Genomic DNA, 23987 nt, shown 5'->3' with positions numbered 1-23987 from the left:
GCTCTTGGCAGCTTGGACGGGGAATTGAATCTAAAATAACAGATCAGTGGGGCCACATGCTCTGAATTCTCCACATGGTCCTTGGTCAGGCTACTGATTGTCTTCTTAGGTCCAGTGACACTTAGCTATCCATTCACATTTGTAATTGAAGACCTAGATTGATTGGCATTGGTAGCTGGTGTGAGCTTTACCAGCAATGCTGCATATGCTAACGTCTGACTAGCCCAGCAGATGCCCCCTCAATTATGTCGTGTAGTAGATCAGCAGGTGGCCCCCTACTTACAAAATCAAATACAAAGGGAAATTGTTTAGAGTGGGTTGTTTTCATTTTCTGTATCAAACTTTTAAATTTTTGTGTAATCAAAACTATCAACTAATTCCTTTTAACTTTCACATGGAAGTTTATTATTGCAGATAAGAATGTGTCACACTGCCTGGTTTTGAATCCTAGCTTGTATTTTTCACTATATACACTTTGTTGGTCAAGTTATTTATTTAATTTTCTTGTGCCTTAGTAAAATAGGGATAGTAATTCTATTTACTTTACAAGCTTGTCGTGCACTAAATAATAAGACACAAAGCCTTTACCCAGTGCTTGGCACACAGTAATTTTCAATAAATGTTTACTCTAACACCAAAAATGATATGATATGCTGATAAGCCACATCTGCCTCATATCTTCCTCATTCTGTTTACTAAAGAGGAGTTTTCACCAGCAAACCCACAGAGCCAACAATTCTTCCTCATACTGTATCCATACAGCTGGCCTGGGAACCCATTAATGGGATATAACGTTTATCCCTGTTAACTATTATGTTAGATTCAACCCCTCATTCAACCTGTCAAGAGATTTTTAAATCCTGTTTCTTTTCATCAAATGTATTATTATCGCTCCCAGTTTCATGCCATTGACAAATTTTATAGAATTGCATCCCACCTCTTCAAGTATGCTGATAAAAATGTTAAAAGGTGGCACACACCCTTTGGTGCACATCCTGATAGACCTGGCCAACCTCAGTCATTAATCAGTTACTAATCAATATATTCACATTGTTTTCAGACTGTTCTCTTAACATATTTAAAGCTCAAGGATTGGTTTACAGTTCTCCTTTTTAAAAATTAGAATGATAGATATGAGGCTGTCCCTAGCTTTCTGGAAACTCCCCTTCTATAGAATACATCAAAGACCAGAGGGTCAACAATCTCAACTGTAAGATCTATCTGTTTAAATGAGGAACAATATGGGCTTAATCCGAAAAGGAGGGCACTTTTTTCAATTTCTTCTCCCACATATGGCACAGTTTGCTCACTAATACAAACACTCTTCTGCATCTAAAGATCATTCTTCTTAACAGAGACAGAACCAAAAACAAAAAGAGTGGATGATTCTTCATTCTCCATCTCTAACAGCAATTTTTCACAGTCCTAGCCATTTCTTAGTATTCCCTAAGAATACTAAGAAATTGTATTGAACTCCAAAAAAAAAGATTATTAAATTTAATCTTTCTTTAAAAGCCTAAGCTCATTTTTAAATTACAAAACTGTCCTTACCAACTTCTGTATGACACTATTCTAGTCTTGAAGCATCTCCTGTTTGCCCTGGAAGATCTGGTCTATAATAAGTATCCAAACAAAAGCTAGAAGTAGGACATGGGTATTGTACTTTATTAATTCCTTCACACTATCCTTCAGACCTAATCACCAAAAAGGACTTGCCATGACCTGCAATTTGACGAAAAGTCGGTGCAGCACAGCCTGTTTTCTGAAGATTGTGGAACGATTTTATAAGAACCTTATGTTTTTTATTAAAACTTACAGAATTTAGTAACAAAAAATACATTAAAAAGGAGAGAGAGGGAGAGTTATTACAGAAGGTTGGGTTTTCACGTAGCACCAGGAACTCCCATGTTTAAATGAAGTCTTGTAGAGCAATAATATTAATTGCATTCAAAACCACTACATTCTGGTCTTTTAAAAATGTCCCTCCATAAATCACTGTGTCTAAAGCCAGGGTTCAAATGAATGACTCCTCAAATTTATATTCATTCTGATCCAAAGGAATACAATCAAAGTCAACCAACTTAACACATGCTTTTTAACTTTTATTGTCACCTTTTACATGCATTTAAATCACAAATAATATTTTATAATTTTTCTTTCCTCAGTGAAGCATCTACCTTTCCTATTATTCTTCCTATTGGTTTTAAAACCTAATATAATGAGCTTTGGTCAGACCGGCTTGTGGTGGGAATCAAATGTATATGAAAACTAGATGCTTTGTAACATACAAATTTATGAGGTATTGTTTTAGAGCAACAAACATACTTATCATACTTACAGAAAATGGCCACGTTGTCTGTTTTAATCTTAAAAACTCAATTTTTTCTACAATAAACATTACTTTTTTATTAATTTAAAAAAATATTAAGAACTTTTGTAGAATACACTGAGACATTAAAAAACAGTAAATTACATTTAAGAAATTCTGAGCATTTAGTATTCAAATATTTCCAATTACCTTGAAGCATGCATCTGTAAGCAGATTCAGATATAGCATAGATGTGTGGAGGCATCTCATGACGCTTCTTCCCTCTGTACATTTCAATAATATTCTCAGAGTAAATTGGAAGATTCTTGTAAGGGTTTATAACTACACAGAAGAGTCCAGAATAAGTCTAGAATAAAAATAAAATAGAGTATTAAAAAAAAAAACCTCTGCATTTATCAGTCAGGGTCCAATCAGGAGACAGAAACCACAGAGTCATTTAAGCAGGAGATCTTTACCTTTTGGATAATCCATCCCCCAAATTAAACTGAGCCTATGATGGGCAATTTAGTACTATGAACCACAACTAGTTCTCCCACAGATAGCTTATTAAGTGGCACTCTGCTGGACTCAATTTCCTCATCCATGAAGTAGAAATAATGAGAGCTCCCGGACTTCACAGGGCTATCATAAGGTACAATCAATATGTTATTTACTTTTTTACATTCATTCTCTCGCAAGTACACAAGCTATGAAAAGCTCGTTAATGCAGTTTCAGATTCCACATTGCAATTAATCTTTAAGAAAATAGCATTTGTCCAGTTTGGGTACAGTATCAAAGAAGAATATCCACAATTATCTAAAAAGGGTATTAAAATACTCTTCTTGGCCGGGCACGGTGGCTCACGCCTGTAATCCCAGCACTTTGAGAGGTTGAGGCGGGTGGATCACAAGGTCAGGAGTTCAAGACTAGCCTGGCCAAGATGGTAAAACTCTGTCTCTACTAAAAATACAAAAATTAGCCGGGCACAGTGGCAGGCACCTGTAATCCCAGCTATTCAGGAGGCTGAGGCAGGAGAATCACCTGAACCCCAGGGGGCGGAGGTTGCAGTGAGCCTAGATCGCATCACTGTACTCCAGCCTGGGCAAGAAAGTGAGACTCCATCTCAAAAACAAAACAAAACAAAAAACCAAAAAACGAAAAAAACACTCTTCTTTTTTTCCAACTAAATATCTCTATGGCTGGATTTTCTTCATATGCCTTACCCAAAATGACATATAAAAAAACAGAACGCAAAAGCAGATATGAGATTCTAGCTATGTTTGGTTAATACTAAAGAGATTTGCAAAAATGTAAGAGTTTTCATCTGTGTAATTTTTTTTTGTTTTGGAAAATGCAGGGGTTTTTTTTCTTAAAAATGTATTTACTTATGTTAACTTGTCATGATTTACTACTATTCTTTTTAAATGAATTAATAAAGATTTTAAAATGTATTTTAATTACTAAATACAGTAAATATCAATAAACATAAGCCAAATAAACAAAAGCTCTTTGGGATCTTCAGTAAATTAAAGCTGCTAGGCTAGAAAATACAAACTTTTCCTGATCAATACTATAATCATCAATACTATAATACTATAATACACAGAATTGACCCTATGAATGCTTATGACTTGCGGGTTTTTTAAATGTAGACAGAATGATTTCTGAGAATATTCTACAAAACTGATTCTGGACACTATGGAAAAACAAGAGCAGTCAGAACCGCTGACAGATGCTCTAACCCTCTAAGGGACTGAAGGCATCTGGAAGGGCACTCAGTTGCATTATGAAATAGACCTTTTATTTAAGATGATTTGGGTAGACCAAAATCTAAAAGCAAGAGGACATGAAAAAAGGCTGGAGAATTGGTACTGCATGGCCAGCTTCCCCAGGGAACACTAAGAGGGATTCCAACTAACAGTCGTGTTCTTAAGAGCTGAAACCCCCAGCAATTGCCACCAGAAAGCCCTCTAGAGACTACTCTGTTTACTAATGCTAAACCAAGAGAATGAAAGCCTGCCAAAAAATTTCAAGTGATCAGAACTGTCTCTCTGGCTGCCCTCCTTGTATTTTTCTGAACTCGCAATTGCAGGCTCAGATGTGGAATGCACTTCCTACTCAGGCTAGCAGTTTAGAAGGGGCAAAGGGCCCCTATCCTAAATTCAGATTTGGGCTGTTTGCTAAAGCCTTACTACTGAGCAGACCAGGAGGTTATCTGTTCGTTCTTTGCCTGAGACTACAGTAATTACTACAGACTCTTCAAGTTTTCAGACTCTTGGCCCTCTTGTTTGCAAAGTACAGACCTGGGAAACCCTGGCTGGCCCTTGGGCTTCCCAGACCATCACCTTGCACTTTCTCCCAATCAAGTCTCTTGTCTATCTACTCCCGTATTTCTTTGTTGCCCACAGGACAAAAAGGCAATGAGGAACAATAAAAATAAAGGCTTTATTAAGGGTGAGAAAAACAAAGGAGAGGCAACTTCAATACCTTTTTACTGAGTTTAATTTATATAACATTAACAAATCGCAACCATACATTGATGAATTTTTGTACACCCAACCTCACTTTTTCATTCAAAAATTAGATCACAGTCTATCATGAAGCTACTCTTCAATTTTATAAGAGGCATATAATTAGAGACTAGAAAAGAAAAAAGCTCCAAGAAAGCGAAAATACACAAATTCAGCTTAGTGTCCCACAGCATGTATGGCATTGTAACAGATAATAACTGACACATTTAATCAGAAGAAATTCCAACATGTGTGTCTACCATGCGTTAGGCACTTACCTGAGGACTACAATAAGAGAGAGTAAGTCTCACAGATATGAGTTCGTCATCAAAAATATAAAAGGTTAACTAATCATCAGTATCCCATGCCTGCCAAAATGGAGCAGTGATCAATGCTTAAGAAAGAACATTATCAAAGTGCTTAAGGAGCTAACTTCTAACTACCTAAAAAATTAGCTCAAGTATTGAGCTCTTGTATAAACTAATCACTGAATTGATACTGCACCAGTTCTGTCTTCCCCCAGGCACATGGTAGGAAGGCAATATGTTGTTAAAATAATTATTCTGGAGACCTTAAAGTTCAAATGAACTTTAGTAAGTATTTGAATACACACACAAGATACTAAGCTTCTTTAAGAAACATACGCTCTGGGCATGAAGACAAATAGATGCACACTAAACAAGCTACAATGCAAAGCACCAAAAAGAGAAAGAGAAAGATGAACTGGTATTATAAATAACAGAAAGCCCTGGGGCAGAACACAACAAACCCCAGGCACTGAAAGTCATGACCACCTTGTCAGAGAGTGTAGAATGAAGTAAAAAATTCAGACCCAAATGGTCTTTGATGTTCTTTTTAAAGACTATGGGGTCAAAAGGAGAGATAAAGTAATTCCTATTAAAGTAGTAAAAGCACAAAACTCTTACAGTGGCAGGATATACTCGAGGCAGTGTGAGAAGACCAGCATAGCAAAAATAGTTTGTACCATCATGGAATGTGAGCGATAAGGGCCTAGAAAGACAAACTGAACAATTCAGATTTTGTCATCTATGGGTGATGAGGTATTGAAGGTTCAGGAGAGAAAAGTGATTGGATGAAATAAGCATTTTAGACAAAGTATAAATCTGGCAGCCATACGGAGAACACATTGCAGGGGCAAAAGGTGAGAAGCAGGAACTCATGTGGAGAGTGCTCAATGGTCCTGGCACAACAGGGCCTAGGTGAGAGAAAAGGCAACACAAAACAGAGAAGGCTGGAGACTTCACAGTGCTCAGAAACTTTCAACACAGAAAAGCCATTAAAGACCGAAGTCAAAGAGGACTCCAAGGTCCCCAGGCCTTACAGAAACATTATTCATGGAAGGAAAAATAACTGATTTGTGGGAAAAGATAACGAATCCCTTTAACTTACTGACACTGTGGTATGGTGGGTGAGCCAAGCAGGATGCCTCTTGGGCAGCTGGAAATATTGGATTGCTAGAGCCTTAGGAAAATCCTGAAGAGCTGCAAAGGCTTGAAAGATAAGTTTGCATAATAACACTACTGTATACTTTACCTAAGGGAGACATACAAAAATATTTGCAGTTGGAAACATTTACAAATTTTCAAGCACACTATGCTGCTTTATGCCTCCAGGCTCCCACTTATGCTGATCACTCTGCCTGGAATGCCCATCTTCCTCTGTCTATGATTGGGAAATTTTTTTTTTTTTTTTTTTTTGAGACAGAGTCTCTGTCTGTCACCCAGGCTGGAGTGCAGTGGCGCAATCTCGGCTCACTGCAAGCTCCACCTCCCGGGTTCACGCCATTCTCTTGCCTCAGCCTTCCGCGTAGCTGGGACTACAGGCGCCCGCCACCACGCCCCGCTAACTTTTTTGTATTTTTAGTAGAGACGGGGTTTCATTGTGTTAGCCAGGATGGTCTCGATCTCCTGACCTCGTGATCTGCCCGCCTCTGCCTCCCAAAGTGCTGGGATTACAGGCGTGAGCCACTGCGCCTGGCCGATTGGGAAATTTTACTCAGCCTGGAAGTGCCAGTCCTCTGTTTAAGAAAGCAGGGCTATGTATATGCATTGTTTCATAGGTTCAAAGGATTAGAGAAACAGGAAGTGGAGGCTGGTGCAAATGTCAACGCAATGGAGCAGAGATACAACAGTCTCCTACTAGGAACGGGGATTGAACTGGGAATATCATGTAACCCTACATCCCAACTGTAGCTGTCAGAAGAAATCAGACGACCATCCAGAAGGAAAGGGAGACAGGAAAGAATAATTCACCCATACCACCTGCAAACACTGCACCTAGTTAAAATGCACATGCAAATTTTGGAAAAAACCCTATATAATAAGAAAAGATCGGGGGGAGGGGGGAGGGATAGCATTAGGAGATATACCTAATGCTAAATGACGAGTTAATGGGTGCAGCACACCAACATAGCACATGTATACACATGTAACAAACCTGCACGTTGTGCACATGTACCCTAAAACTTAAAGTATAATAATAATAATAATAAAATAAATAAATATTTAAAATATAAATAAAAAAATAAGAAAAGATCATCATTCAGAGGATTCAGAAATAAATTACCTGTGGAAATTATCTATAAAATAACTAAAAGAAAACTTTAGGAGATAGATTTATATCTGCAACAGAATGTAGTATAACATAAAGTCTACATATTAGGACAGAAATGCTATGGCCAGGGCCAGAAAAGACTATAAGGAATCATCTGAAAAAGTAAAATTAAAATCCACAGTGGAGAAAATAAAGAGCAGAATGGACACCTCAGGAAATCAAGTGATAAGAGCAGACATTTATTCTAAGAGAGCATCCTTCTTAAAGAAAAATAGAACAATGGTAAAATAATAAAAGAAAATGACGTTACAAAGGCAAAACTTATCAGTAATAATAATACATAGAGGGCAGAGGAAGGATAACTAACATTAGTTGCTATTGCTTCTTTGAGAGAAAATAGCAAAAAAACTCTGTAAAAAAAAAAAAAACTTGAGAAAACTTTGTGTGAGGAACATACATTGAATTAAAAGAAATTCACTAAGCTAATAAATGCAGAAGGAATAATGGCACTAGACTCACCCTTTTGCAGCTCCCAGTGCCACAGTGGATCTGCACAATGTCCATCACTATTAAAATTTTTAGGTGACTGGCAGATGAGGCCACTCCTTATGCACAAACCAGGCTGGCAAAACCTAAAATGACTCACTACTGATCAATCTCAACATCATAAAGTGAGAGACAATGGGGCATTAAGTGTCTCCTGAATCTGAATCCGTTTAAGCCCCTGGATCCAATTTATGGATTTTTCTCCTTCCAGTTTATAGGGAGCACCATAGGATTGCAATCAACAAAATCCAGAAATTCTGGATTTTGTTGATTGCAATCCTATGGTGTGAAAAAAAAAAAAAAAAGGGTTGGGGGAAGTGGCCGGGCATGGTAGCTCATGCTTGTAACCCCAGCACTTTGGGAAGCCATGGTGGGAAGATCACTTGAGCTCAGGAGTTCAAGACTAGCCTGGGCAATATAGTGAGACCCCCTATCTCCAGAAGCAAAAAAAAATAAATAAATAAAAATAAAAATAAAGAGGAGAGAGAAAGAGACTAAAAGTGATGTAACAATTGCTATGCTTTGACTGTGTCCCCACAAAAGCATGTGCTGGAAATTTAATCCCCAATACAACAATGTTGGGAGGTGAGGCCTAATGAGAGGTGCTTAGACAATGAGGGCTCCACCTTCATCAATGGATTAATGCCAATTATAAAGGGGCTTGAGGCTATAAATTCTATCTCTTGCTCTCTCTTGAGCATGCTCTTTTTGCCCTTCCACCTTCTCCCATGGAATGACGCCACAAGAAGGCCCTCACCAGATGCAGCCCCTTGACCTTGGACTTCCCGGCCTCTAGAACCATAAGCCAAATAAACTTCTCTTGTTTATAAATCATATAATCTGTGTTATTTTGTTGTAGCAACACAAAACAGACTAAGCAACCAATCTCAATATGTCAACCTTGTTTGGATCCTGAATTGAATAGACCAACTATTTATGAGATTATTTATGAGACATAAGGAAAATAAGAAAAGTAACTGAATATTTGATGATTAGAGAATTATTATTTCTTTCTTAGATAGGTAATAGTTATGCATCCCAAAACCTGTTGCTGAGAAGATGCTAAGCAGAGCTTTCAGCAGTACAAAAGTCTAAAAGAACAAAAATTAAAACATTCCAGTCTACCCAGGAAGAGGTTGGTGTGGGGGTGGTAAATACCCCAAGCTTTCAGCTGGGACCCTGATGGCTACACCCTAAGAGTTAAGACTATATGAGAAACAGACCAGCCCTCACATAGCGTGAAGCCCAGTTGGAACAGATGTCAACTCCTGCATGGACTACATGTCCTAGTTTCCCTAAGCCTGTATGCCCAAAGCAAAACTCTAGAATAAGTTTAATGCCAGCCAGAGTCTCAAACTATTTTCACAATTCCTTGTACACAATAACTGGGCATATGAGGCAACAAGTTGTGGCTGAAATCCAAGATAATATCTGGAACCTCTGTGTGTCTATTTTTATTGACTTGTATCATTGCCCTGGGTTACAATATGTTCAAGTAATTAAAGACATGACTGAGAATTCTGACAGAGAACTGTTAACTATTAAAGGAAAAACCCAAATGAAAATTCTAAAACTGAAAAAACAAAACAAAAAAAGAAAACCAGTAACTACAATTAAGAATTCATGTGTTAAACAGCAAGCTAGATACAGCTGAAGAAAGAATTAGTTACATGACATTTTAATCAGAAGCAAACAGCCAGAGTGATCCATGGGGGAAAAACAAGGATGAAAATGTAGAGGAATGTGAGAGCCAGATAGGACGAGGTGAAACGATCTGGAGCATGTGAAGTATGTGAGTCCAAGAAGGAGAAAAAAGAGAATGAGGCAGAAGAAGTATCTGAAGAGATAATGGCTAAGAATTTTCCCGGACCAACAAAAGCCATCAAGCTACAGAGTCAAAACCACTACAATCTCCAAGCTGAATGCAGTAGTGCCCCTTATCTGTGGTTTCACTTTCCGCAGTTTGTTGTCCACAATCAACTGTGGTCCAAAAATATTTGTTGAAAAACTCCAGAAATAAACAGTTCATACATTTTAAATTGTGCAGTATTCTGAGTAGTGTGATGAAATCTGGCACAATTCTGCGCCTTCGTGCACAGACCATGAATTATCCCTTCGTCCAGCATCATCATGCTGTTACTCACTTGGTAGCCCTCTCAGATCTCAGATCAATTGTGTTCAAGTCACCTTTATATTACTTAAGAATAGCCCCAAGCACAAGAGTAGTGATGCTGGCAATTCTGATATGCCAAAGAGAAGCCACAAAGTGCTTCCTTTAAGTGATATGGTAAGTTTTCAACTTAATAAGGAGAAAATCATATGCTGAGGCTGCTAGGATCTATGGTAAGAATCAATCTTCTATCTGTGAATTTGTGAACTAGGAAAAGAAATTCATCAAAGCATCACAAGAAGAGTACAATAAGATATTCTGAAGGAGGGAGAGAAACCACACTTACATAACTTTTATTAAGTATATTGTTTTAATTGCTCTATTTTATTAGTAGTTATTGTTGTTAATCTCCCACCATGCCTAATTGTAAATTAAATTTTATCATAGGTATGGCCAGGCGCGGTGGCTCACACCTGTAATCCCAGCACTTTGGGAGGCCGAGGCGGGCAGATCACGAGGTCAGGAGTTCAAGACCAGCCTGACCAACACGGTGAAACCCCATCTCTACTAAAAATACCAAAATTAGCCAGGCGTGGTGACGCACACCTGTAATCCTAGCTACTCAGGAGGCTGAGGCAGTGGAATCCCTTGAACTGGCAGGTGGAAGCTGCAGTGAGCTGAGACTGCACCGTTGCACTCCAGCCTGGGCTACAGAGGGAGACTCTGTTGTCTCAAAAAAAAAAAAAAAAAAAAAAAAATTATCATAGGTATGTATGTATGTATAGGAAAAAACATCATATATATACGGTTCAGTACCATTTGTGGTTTCAGGCATCCACTGGGGATCTTAGAATGTAGCCCTTGAAGACAAGGAGGACCCACTATATACAAAATAAAACTTTACCTAAGCCCATCATAGTAAAAGTGCTGAAATCCAAAGACAGAGAAAATTTTAGAGACAGCCAGTGGCCAGGGTGGGAAAAGGAAAACCGATGACCTTCAAGGGAACAACAATCAAACTACAAGCTGAATTCTCAACAGAAAAAGACGAAAGGCAGAACCCGATGCAATGGCATTTTCACAATGTTAAAAGAAAACAACCGCCGGCTCTGAATTCCAAATCCAGCAAAAACCAAAAAAACTTCAAAAATAAAGGACGAGTAGATACTTCAGATAAAAGAGGCCCTTTCTAAAAGAACGGAAGCTAAAAGATGTGGAAAAAAAAAAGTAATGGATAAAACTAAATGAATATCGACAGTATTAAAATGTAATATGTGTCTTGTGGGTTTTAAAATACAGAGAGAATTAAACAACAAGAGCATGTAAATTAGGAAGGAAGAGGAAATAAATCTGTTCAGGTGTTCTCAGGCCCTACCTATCATGATCTACAAAAGAGTAAGAGCTCAACATGTCTAACAGGTCAAGGATCCATGTTAGAATATGTAACCACTAAAAGAATAGCTAAGAGAATAGCAAAAATGGATAGCTAACAAGAGGTGAAAAGACAGAATAATAAAAATTATAACCAATGGAAAAAAAGATTAAAAAATAAACATAGAGCAGGTAGGATAAAAAGAAAGCAATGAATCAGAGGACAGATTTAAGCTAAAATGTAACAGTCATTACATCACATGTACATAAACTAAATATTCCAGCTAAAAAATATTGTCAGATTTGGGACAAAAATAACCACCATAAGCAGTTTATAAGAGACATATTTGAAATGCACAGGCACAGAAAAGCTGAAAGTAAGAAAGCAATTAACCACACAAACACTAATACAAAAAAAAAAAGCTAATGCAAATATCAGACTGTGCAAGAAAACAACAATCCACTTTGCAAGAAAACAACATCACTAAAAATGAACATTCCATGATTTGCCAGAAAGACGTCATATTTCTGCATCTGTATATACGTGATAATAGCTTCAGCATGTACACAGCAAAAATGGACAGAACTAAAAAGGAAGGGATTTTCACAGTAACTGAAACAATAGATAATAAAGTATATGTATTTTTCAAGTGCATAATAACCCTTTACCAAATTAATCACATAACGAACCATAAAGCAACTCTAACAAATATAAAAGAATTGAAATTATTCAGGGCATGTTCTTTGACCAAGGGGGGAATCTATTAGAAATAATAAAATAAACCTGAAGATCCCCTAGATTTAGAAAGTAAGCAATTCACTTTTTTTTTTTTTTTTGAGATGGATTCTCGCTCTGTTGTTCAAGCTGGAGTGCAGTGGCGCGATCTCGGCTTACTGCAGCCTCTGCCTTCCTGGTTCAGGCGATTCTCCATCCTCAGCCTCCCGAGTAGCTGGGACCACAGGCATGCGCCACCACACCTGGCTAATTTTTGTATTTTTAGTAGAGACGGGGTTTCACCATTTTGGCCAGGCTGGTCTCGACACTGGCCTCAAGTCATTCATCCACTTTGGCCTCCCAAAGTGTTAGGATTACAGGCATGAGCCACTGTGCCCAGCCTATGCAATTCACTTCTAAATTACCCACAGAGTCAAATAAAACATCCTCATTAATTTCAACTGAATGATAATAAAAATGCAACATATTAAAACCTGTAGAATACAGCTACAGCAGTACTTAGAATGAAATTTATGGCTTTTAAAGCACACATAGAGAGGACCAACAAAGTCAAAAGTCTATTATTTGCAAAGAATAAAAAAATTGATAAGCCTCTGGTGATACTCATTTTAAAAATGGGTAATACAAATAAATTATCAGTATCAGGAATAAAAGAAAACATGACTATAAATCCTACAGAAAATAAGCATATTATGAACAACTTATACCAATAAATTTGAACATTTAGATGAAACAGATAAATTCCTAGACAAACATAATTATCAAAACTGACACAAGGCCAAAAGCAGTGGCTCACGCCTTTAATCCCAACACTTTGGGAGGTCAAGGTGGGTGAATTGCTTGAGTTCAGCATTTTGAGACAAGACTGGCCAACATGGTGAAATCTCATCTTTATAAAAAATACAGAAATTAGCCGGGCGTGGTCCTAGCTACTCGGGAGGCTAAGGCAGGATGATCACATGAGCCCAGGACTTCAAGGCTGCATGAGCTATGATTGCACCACTGCAATCCGGCCTGGGTGACAGAGTGAGACCCTGACTCAAAAAAAAAAAGAAAAGAAAAACTGACACAAATAAAAATCTGAAAAGTTCTGTATCTATTATAGAAAAACTTCCCCACAAAGAAAACTCTATCTTTACTTTAAAAAGAAATAACATCAATCCTATCCAAACTCTTCAGAGAACAAAGATGAAACATTTCCCAATCATTTGATATAACCAGCATAATCTTGATAGCAAAATATGACAAAGATATTATAAGAAAGGAAAATTTTAAGTTAATCTCACTGATGAATGTAGATGCAAAAATCCTAAACAAAATACTAGCAAACAGAATCTAGGAATCTCTCTCTTTGTGTATATATAAAGAATATTTGGTCCTTGCAAGGTTAATTTAACACTCAAAAATATGCATAATTCTCCACAATAACAAAATAAGAAGAAAAATCATATTATCATCTCATTAAATGGAAAAACATTTGATAAATTAACATTCATTAATTTTTAACAAATCATCCATTCAGGATAAAAAAATCACCCACTCAGGAATACAAGAAAATCTCCCTTAATCTGATAAAGAATCAATATTTAAAAAAACATCAACTACAGCAAATATCATTTTTAATGATGAAATGTTGAAAGCTTTCCCTCTGAGATCAGGAATGATACAAGGATGCCTCTGATGATCACTTCTGTTCAAAAAACATTGTACCGAAAATTCTAGATAGTGCAATAAAGCAAGTAAAAGAAATGTGTGTGAACTGGCTGGGCATGGTGGCTCATGCCTATAATCCCAACACTTTGGGAGGCCAAGGCAGGTGGATTGCTCTTGCCCGGTAGTTCGAGACTAGCCTGGGCAACATGGCGAAACTCTGTCTCTACAAAAATACAAAAATCAGCCAGGCATGGTGGTACGTGCCTGTGGTCCCTGCTACTCGGGAGGCTGAGGTGGGAGGATCGCTTGAGCCCAGGAGGTTGAGGCCATAGTAAGCCACGAGTATCCCACTCCACTCCAGCCTGGGTGACAGAGCAAAACTTTGTCTCTGAAAAAAAAAAAAGTATAAGATTTATTAAAAAATAAAACTCATTATTTGTGGACAACATATGTGCTCATAGAAAATCCAACAGAATTTTCGGCTAAACTATTATAACCAATAAGTAAACTTAGGTCACTGAAGATAAAGTCAATATACAAAAATTAATTGTAAAAAATACAGTATTTCTACATAATGGTAACAATTATGTACATATTATCTATATACCATATGAATAAGGGAAAAATTTAAACACCATTTAAATAATATTCAAATAAAATAAAATACCCAAAAATAAATAACAAAAGATGTACATGGCCTCTACAAAGAAAACTATAAAACAATATTAATAAAAATTAAGAACTAAATGAGTTTACCCAGGAATTAAAGATAAAATATTATAAAGATCTAATTTCTCCCCCAAACTGATCTACAGAATCAATAAGATCCCAATCAAAATTTCAACAAGGCTGTGTGTGTAAATGAAAAACTAACAAGCAGATTCTAAAATTATATTGAAATGCTAAGAACTTAACAGCCAAAACAATCCTAAAGAACAAAAGGAGAGGATTTACCACACTAAATACCAAGACACATTATAAAGGTGTAATAATTAAGAAAATGTGATATTAGCTGAAAGATAGGCACATGGACCCAGGAAATACAACAGAGTCAAAAATATACTTATGAACCCTGATTTATGACTAAGATGCCCCTTCAGAGCAGTGGAGAAAGGATTATGTTTTAGTAAATGGCACTGGGTTAACTGGCTAGCCATATGGAAAAAAAAAAAAGAATCTTGTCCCAACCTCACACCATACACAATATTCAATTCCAGATAGAATTGAGGCTGACCCTAAGAAAAGAATCATCAAATTCCCTTCCCCTCTGGCTTCAAACCGAGTTCAACCAATGGGAGACATCAGCAGGAGACTAAGGGTGAGAAGAGAAGGTCAGGATATTTATTCCCTAGGTTCTCTCCCCACCATGAGCTGCCTTTCATGCCTCTAAGGAAGGCAATTCCTATCAGGTAGCCTTCTTCATACAGATACCTCTCTGAGTTGAGGCAACAGCTCTTTGCTAAGGCTTCTTTAAAGATCAAGATGTTTCAAGGGCTCTCAGCCATCACTGGTGCTGAGATACTGCACTAGTCCTCATTTATTTTTTAAACCCTACCCACATTATTTGTAAATCTACCCTTTATTAAACTCTCAAATAGCTGGTTTGACAGCCTTCTGTTTCCTTCTGGAACTCTAACTAAATCAGACATTATCTAGAAAAGCTGAAGATATGACTTACGGTTATGCATATCCTATCATCCAGGAATTCCACTCCTAGTTACACACCTTACAGAAAGGCATGCTTACTGTGCACCAAGTACATGTATATGGCTGTTCATTGAAGCAATGATCATAATATTACCAAGACAGAAAAAAACAATGTACAAAACAGTGGAGTAGGTAGATAAATTCATTGGGTCAAAAATATTATGATGGAATACTATATTCCAACAAAAATGAATAAACTACTCAAACTTTTAAAATTTCACAGCCTTTTTGCACTCTTACAAATTATTAAGACCTTTTGTTTCATATAAAATATAAAGTTTTACAAATATGTATTCATTCTAAAACAATAAATACATTACATGTTAACATTAATAACATTTCTTATGAAAAATAACTTTTCATTTTCCAAAACAAAAATGAGAAGAATGGCACTGTTTTATATTCTTGCAAAACCTTTATTGTCTGGCTTAATCGAAAACAACTCAATTTTCATGTCTGTTTCTGTATTCAGTCTATTGTAATATGTTGTTTTGGATGAAGCATATGAAGAAAAGCACACTTACAGATATTTAGTTGGAAAAGAGAGGAACGGTTTAACAGTCTTTTCAGATAATCGTGGATATTTATCTTTGATACTACTAAAACTTAATATGTGATAATTTCTTTTTTCTTTTTTTTTTTTTTGAGACAGAGTTTCGCTCTTGTTGCCCAGGCTGGAGGGCAATGGCACGATCTCGGCTCACAGCAACCTCTGTCTCCTGGGTTGTCCTGCCTCAGCCTCCCATGTAGCTGGGACTACAGGCGTGCGCCACCATGCCTGGCTGATTTTGTATTTTTAGTAGAGACAGGGTTTCCCCATGTTGGTCAGGCTGGTCTCGAACTCCTGACCTCTGGTGATCCGCCTGCCTCAGCCTCCCAAAGTGCTGGGATTACAGGTGTTAGTCACTGCGACCAGCCAACAAGTGATAATTTCTTAAAAATTAGATGCAATGTAGCATCTCAAACCCTATCAGTGAACTTCTCATATTCCACTGCATCAAAATCTATGGTTTACCTTGCTTATTGAATAAGTCTTTTTACCCATGCATGATTTCGTAACACCACACACACATCATTTGGAGAACACTGGCTCATTAAATTATGCAAGTCTTTCAAATGATGACATTTTACTATATGACATCAAAAAAACCCACTTAATCATTATCATCACCATTATCATATCAGAAAGGCTTTTAAGTATTGACATGCTGTCGAGTTCATGGTGGTAGATACAAGTTTCCTAAAATTCTAATTTTCACAGAAAAACTCAAATTTTATCATTGGCAACAAATACAGTCGGTTGTTTTCTTTGAAGTGACAGGCTCGTTTTGTTCATTTTCAAGAAAATGTCTGCCAAATACCTCTGTGTGAGTAACCATAGTTTATCAGCCACTCTATCAAATGAAAATACTGTTCTACTTAAAAAGTAGCAAGTTTAGCTTGCAACTCAAATAACTACCCACATGCTCGTCCTCAAGGCAACCATCATACATTGATATGCATCAAAAGTCCTTTAGGCATATTTACCATCTTGTCACACTGAATATTAAAAAGATGTGTTCCCAAAGGTTGAGATTTAATAAAATCAATTACCAAGGACATTCTTGAGTGAAACTGCATTTTTTTTAAACTGCCAATAAGTGGCAGTGAAGAATAAAATGGTGCTAGTACAGTTTGGTACTAGTACACTGCCTTTATTCATGATAAGGTGTCAGGAGTTTTATTCCTCATTGCTTTTGCACCATCACTACAAATGTCAACAATAAAAAGGGCCGATGACATATTCGTACTATTATAAAAATAGTTTTGACCTTGTGTGCTCCTAGGGGGTCCAGACCACACTTTGAGAACTACTGGGTTACATCAACGTAAAACAATAAGAATAAATCTTAAAAATGTAATCCTAAGCCAACAACAACAAAAGACACAAAAGGCTACACACTATGAAATTCATTTATATAAAAAATTCAAAAACAGGCAAAACTAGGCCGGGCACGGTGGCTCATGCCTGTAATCCCAGCACTTTGGGAGGCCAAGGCGGGTGGATCACTTGAGGTCAGGAGTTCAAGACCAGCCTGGCCAACATGGTGAAACCCCGTCTCTACTAAAAATACAAAAAATTATCTGGGTGTGGTAGCTTGAGCCTGTAATCCTAGCTAATAGGGAGGCTGAGGCCGGAGAATTACTTGAACCGGGAGGCGGAGGTTGCGGTGAGCTGAGATCGCACCACTACACTCCAGCCTGGGCGACAGAGCAAGACTCTGTCTCAAAAAAAAACAAAATCAAAAACAGGCAAAACTAAACTGTCATTTAGGGATGTGTAATTCGTTGATAAAACACAATCGGAGAGGCCGGGCGTGGTGGCTCACGCTTGTATTCCCAGCACTTTGGGAGGCCGAGGCGGGCGGATCACGAGGTCAGGAGATCGAGACCACAGTGAAACCCCGTCTCTACTAAAAATACAAAAAATTAGCCAGGCGTGGTGGCGGGCGCCTGTAGTCCCAGCTACTCGGAGAAGCTGAGGCAGGAGAATGGTGTGAACCCGGGAGGCGGAGCTTGCAGTGAGCCGAGATTGTGCCACTGTACTCCAGCCTGGGCGACAGAGCGAGACTCCGTCTCAAAAAAAAAAAAAAAAAAACAAAACACAATGGGAGATTTTTCACACACTTTTCTCAGTAACTGACAAATCAAGCAGACAAAAAGTAGCAAGGCTATGGAAAATATAAACAATACATTAAAAAGCTTAATCTAATGGCCATATATAGAACCCTATATCCAACAATAACAGAATACACATTCTTTGCAAACACATACAGACCACTCATAAAAGCTGACAATATACTACACAAAAAAGTCTCCTATATGAACAATATTCTGTGATTGAGATGTAATTATTTTAAAAATCAATAATAAAAAGATAATTAAAAATCAACATTTTGAAATTTTACAAATACACTTTTAAATGGTTCACTAAAGGAATCATCGTAGAAATTAGAAAATATTTAGAACTGAAGAATAAATACTACATATAGAAACCTGTGATGTGAGCTAAAACAGTATTAGAGAAGACATTTAGGAAAGAAGATGAAAATTAATGACCTGAGAAATTCGGGGTCAGACAGAATAAATCCAAAGAAAAGGTAAGACAAGAAAATAAACCTGTTAGCAAGCTAATTTATTTAAAGAAATTTATGTTATATCTTATCTATAGAAATATGTTCAAAAAAGGTCCTACCCAAATTATTCTAGTATCTATATTATTGCACCTCAACTGATCATCTCAACTGGCTGGTTAATTCCAAAGCCCAATACATATTTATCACAATGATAGCATGGCTCTCCCCAACCCCATCCTCTTAATGAGACAGACTTCTTTGGAGTCAAGTTCTCCAACTAGAACCTTAGGTAAGAACCCTTTCTCCACCCAACTAATTGAAGATATGATCCTCCCAAACCCCCACCTCTGTGTGACCTTGAGACTTTGAGAAAAACTCAAATTCTCCTGCAGAAGGAGGCTGTGCTTTGAAAAGAAACTCAGAAGTTCACTCAGGTTGTCCATGAGTTAAGTTGGAAAAAAATCCAACAAACTCAGTAAGAGATAACTGTAAAATCTCTGAATTATGTGGAATGGCTGCAAAACAAAAACAAAAACAACAACAAAAAAACTGTCCTTTCTTTCATTCCTTTTCTACTTAGCTCCCTTTGCAGCTACCTCCAGCTGCCAGTGTGGGAAATCAAGGTGAGGGCTGGCAGAAAGGCAGCCTGGCTCCTCTTCACACTGCACAGCTTTCGATGGTGACATGACATTTCCATGCCTGCACAATTTATTGCAATGGGCTTCATCTGAAACTGATCCACCTCTCAAATCTTACACGTCGACATTACAATCTGACCACAACCTCCTAATTTTGCAGTTTTCTCACTCCTTCACCCCATGATCCCCGTTCATCAATATTCTGAAAACCTCCAGGCCTTGATCCATCAGCCCCTCCCACCCAGACTCCCATTCCTACCAAGCCAGGACTCCAAAGACGGCCACTGAATCCCCTCTCAATGTGGGAGCCATGGAAATCCAAAGCTCCCCACACTTACAGACCTGGGGCAATCCCATGGTCTGGCAAAATCACATAGCCAGACAAAATTGCGGTCGCCCTATGCGTGGTTATTCAGTCTCAGCTGGACTCTCAACACCACTCTCCAGTCACTTCCTTATCCCTGGCTTAGTCTGAAATTGGAAAAGGGTTGTTCCTAAGCCCTCATTCTCCTCAAGCCACTGTTCCAACCCTGTGGCCTCTTACTCTCCTATCTCATAGGAAAATAAGGGAGATCTATCAGGCTTGGCTGAAACCACTCTGGCAAAGGTCATGAATGAATCATTCTTTTCTCAGCTTTTCTCATGGCTAGCTGCCTCCCACCAGTCAGACTCCAGCTCGAATGCTACCTTCACAAACAGCCCTTAACTGACCCGCTGTGGAAAGCCATTCTCCTACTTAACTCTCTCCATAGCCCTATTTCATTTCCTTATTGGACATTTCACAAAGGCAGAGAGACCTGCCCTGTCTTCTTCACTGTACTATCCCCAGCACCTAGAGCACAGGGGGTGCTTAATAAATATTCCTTAAACTAATTCTGTGGGAAAACTAGCTCTGATTTACTGAAGTTTTGAATTATTCACGACCTTCAGTAGCACACTCCTTGTGTAAAATTCAACAACCCTTTTCCAGTTTCAAACCACGACCATCAACTTTTCTCCCTACTACCCTTCATCATCAGTTTAAGTCCCATACATGCCACCTTCTTCAAATCATTGCCACCCCTGTCTACCATTCCCTCAAACCTATTTTGTCATTTTACATTTTTTTTTAGTATCTGGCTTACATTTTTCCTCTCTACATTATCCCTTATGATTTTCAATAACAACTTCTACATGGTCAGTGACATAGTCGGTGACTCCAACATTCATGTCAGCTGCTAACCACAGGACGACCCCAGCCAGCCTCAATCTTACCCTAATTGTTTCCTCTTAAAAACCTCAGCATTCATCTTTCCTACTTCCCTACATCCAGTGAAGCTGTTCATGCTGTCCACAGAAATTTCTAAGCTTACAGCCCTTCCACTTTACTCTCTTGGGTATGCACTTGATTTCTATCATTTTGCTGTCTGCATCCTATTAATGCAACTCTCTTTACCTTATTAAACCTTCTGGTCCTTCCTGTTACATGCTCTCTCCCACCTTATTATGCTCCAGAACACCACTACAAAAGTCTTCAAATGCCATTTTATTATATGTAATTGCAGCCTGTATTATTTAAACTTAATGTGTTAAGATTCAAAGAAAAGCAAGACATGGGTAAGCAAGCAACAAATCTTTCTATCTTAAATAGAAATAGAAATGTTAAACAGAGAGTTTGGGTATTCCACATTCTCATTTGATTATGACAAGATGTATAATTTACATTAATTCCTAGCTACCACTTCACATGGTTATTTGGAAGAAATACTTACATAGATTAGTCCTGAATAGTAGCGATCCTTCAGATTATGTAAAACGGAAGCTTCATTCAAGCATGTCAATTCTGCCATATCCTCCACCTTGGAAAACTTAGGTGGGTTCATCTTCTGAATATCATCTTTGTTGACCATTGCTTTCTTTCCATTCTCTGCCAACTCCACCATAACTTCATCTCCCCGTTCTTCTTTGATACTAGCTGCCTCAAAACCATGGCGTTCTGATGGAATCCACACTAGCTTTTTAGCTGTCCAATCAGCTTGAGTGGCAGGATTGTAGATGACAGCCCTGTCCACAAAGAGATACCTCTCTGGATCCTCGAGTCCAGTTCTCTGCGCCATTGTAAATGGAAGGATCCAAGAGCAATCGCCTCTAAGAGAAGAGGAGGAGGGCAAAATTAGATGTTTAAGAAACGTAAAAGAATGTACACGTTTTTCTTTTCTAAGAAACTTAAAACCTTAGATTAAGCATTAACTCTGTGTTAAGGAGCTGGGGTATACCTCTTCACAGCCATACTGAGTTTCCAAGGTAAATTTCAGGGGTGACCACAAATTATGGCTCTGGTTGTCTGATGGGTTTGCCCTCAGTTACTGAGGGCAAAAAAAAAAAAAAAAAAAAAGAAAAGGCAAAGTTACAGGTTGACCGTTTTTTTTCTTTATCTCCTCTTTCACTCTCACCACAATTAAACAGGGAGTTAAGAAGGGAAAAAAAAAGAAAACAAAGATGGGTAATAAAAGGTTCATGAAGTGGTACCGGAATTAATATGACCCCAAGGAAACAGCTACAAAAACACAGGATTGTCAGAAGAGTGAAGAATCTAAAGAATCTAAAATATGCCTCCCATTCTACCCTCAGATAACAGACTTAAAGTTCTTCTTATGAATAACCCAAATCAGTCTCCCTCTAGCTTTTCTATGGCCCCATGAGGTCTTAATGTGATCAACTGGGACCACAAAAGACAAGCATAACTTGGCTTCACACAGCAGCCTTTTGAATATGTCATGGTAGCTGTTCAGGCCTCCATTCCCACCCTGCAGCTCCTCCACCCCTCATTCACCAAGACACCTTCCCCTGCCGGATGTCTCGCCTAAACAGACTCCAACATGCTTGTCTTCCCTCTGAAGTGTATGGCCCAGAAGCAAACATCATAGCCCAGATATGGTCTGACCAGTGCAGAAGAAAAAGGAACCATCAACAATCTTGGCCACATTGAGGAAAGTACTGGTCCTGTGACATTTACAATTAATGTATCTCAAGAACTAATTGGTTTATTTAGCACCCATTTACCACTGGCTCACAAAGGGCTAGGAGAGGAAGCTCCATCACTTTGTGGCTAAGCTATGTCCCCTCCTCTACTTGTGCATTGGCTTTCTGGACCAAATGACAGGATTTTACATCCATCATCTTTCTGATGTGACTCATCATGATTGCCTGACAGGATCTTTTTGGGATTTGTTACCAACTTAAACATTTTTGCTGCTACTCTAAATTCCAGGTTATTATAAATTTAATAGGCATGGCTTCCATGACTTCATTCAAACCAACAGAAGAAGCCAACTGAGTACCTACTCTTGCTCTATCAAATCCCCACTTCTCCCTTCCGTTCACTCCACTCCCCTAGCCAAAAATGCTAGGGGTTCTTTGTAGGCAAGAGGAAATCATAAAGTAGTCTAAAGTTGTTAAGAGGTTCTTGAGTCCATCAGCTAATCTCAACTTCAACGAAATCCCTGAAATGGTATAAAAATATTATGCACTTAGCGTGTGTGTATATGTGCTATAACGTTCTCTAGATTCTAAAGGGCTCTGCCTGTATCCTAAAAGATTAATCACTGATAGTGGTTACACATTCTAGCCCTTTAACCCCTAATAATAATTTACTAGAACCAGCTGGGCACGGTAGCTCATGCCTACAATCCTAGCACTTTGGGAGGCCGAGATGGGTGGACCACCTGAGGTCAGAAGTTCGAGATCAGCCTGGCCAACACGATGAAACCCCATCTCCACCAAAAATACCAAAAAATTAGCCAGGCGTGGTGGTGGGTGCCTGTAATCCCAGCCACTCAGGAGGCTGAGGCAGGAGAATTGCTTGAACCTGGGAGGCGGAGGTTGCAGTGACCCAAGATCGTGCCACTGCACTCCCGGCTGGGTGACAGAGCAAGACTCCGTCTCAAAAAAAAACAAACAAAAACAAATTTAAAAAAATAATTTACTAGAACCAAATAGCTAAGATTCTTCAGAAATTACTTGTTGCAATGTAATGTATTACAAACACTCATCTTCTATAGTAGCGGCTGTCAAATTCTGGCATGCATTTGCAGCACCTAGAGGTTTTATTAAAATACAGATTGCTGGGCTCTATCCCAGAGTCCCTGATTCAGTAGGTATAGGGTAGAGCCTGAGAATTTTTTTTTTTTTTTTTTTTTTGAGATGGAGTTTCACCCTGTTGCCCAGGCTGGAGTGCAGTGGGTGCAATCTCAGCTCATTGCAACCTCCACCTCCAGGTTTCAAGTGATTCTCCTGCCTCAGCCTCCCAAGTAGCTGGGATTACAGGCGCCTGCACCATGACCAGCTAATTTTTGTATTTTTAGTAGAGACGGGGTTACACCATGTTGGCCAGGCTGGTCTTGAACTCCTGACCTCAGGTGATCCACCCGCCTCAGCCTCCCAAAGTGCTGGGATTACAAGCGTGAGCCACCTCGCCCAGCCTGAGCCTCAGAATTTGCATTTCTAACAAGTTCCCAGATGCTGCTGCCACTGCTGGTCCCAGGACACATTTGACAACCACTGCTCCAAAGTTCTGTGGTTGCCATGGTGCGCCACTGCTACCAGCAGGTATGTTAGAGTAGAAAAAGAGGTTGAAAACCAAATTCTAGACTAATTCATAACAATTTAAATAACATGTTGATGTCTTAAAGGTTATAGATTTGGATAAAACAAAAATCGCAAAATAAGATGAAACAAA

At 38.4% G+C, this 23987-nt stretch overlaps 1 protein-coding gene across 7 annotated transcripts in view; it reads right to left on the bottom strand.

Annotated features, from left to right (window-relative positions):
• MYH10 (myosin heavy chain 10) overlaps window positions 1-23987 on the bottom strand; it is a 163587-nt gene that overhangs the window by 134315 nt on the left and 5285 nt on the right. For all 7 annotated transcript variants that reach the window (XM_063629436.1, XM_063629434.1, XM_063629431.1 and 4 more), the window contains exons 2-3: window positions 21022-21397; window positions 2519-2675 (exon numbers count right to left, since the gene is read on the bottom strand). In XM_063629436.1, the coding sequence (XP_063485506.1) occupies window positions 2519-2675; window positions 21022-21397 (533 nt within the window). The remainder of the gene's footprint in view (window positions 1-2518; window positions 2676-21021; window positions 21398-23987) is intronic.

The sequence above is a fragment of the Symphalangus syndactylus genome, chromosome 20 (assembly GCF_028878055.3).
Source record: "Symphalangus syndactylus isolate Jambi chromosome 20, NHGRI_mSymSyn1-v2.1_pri, whole genome shotgun sequence".
Taxonomy (NCBI): Eukaryota; Metazoa; Chordata; class Mammalia; order Primates; family Hylobatidae; genus Symphalangus; species Symphalangus syndactylus.
This window is presented reverse-complemented; position numbering and strand designations above follow the sequence as displayed.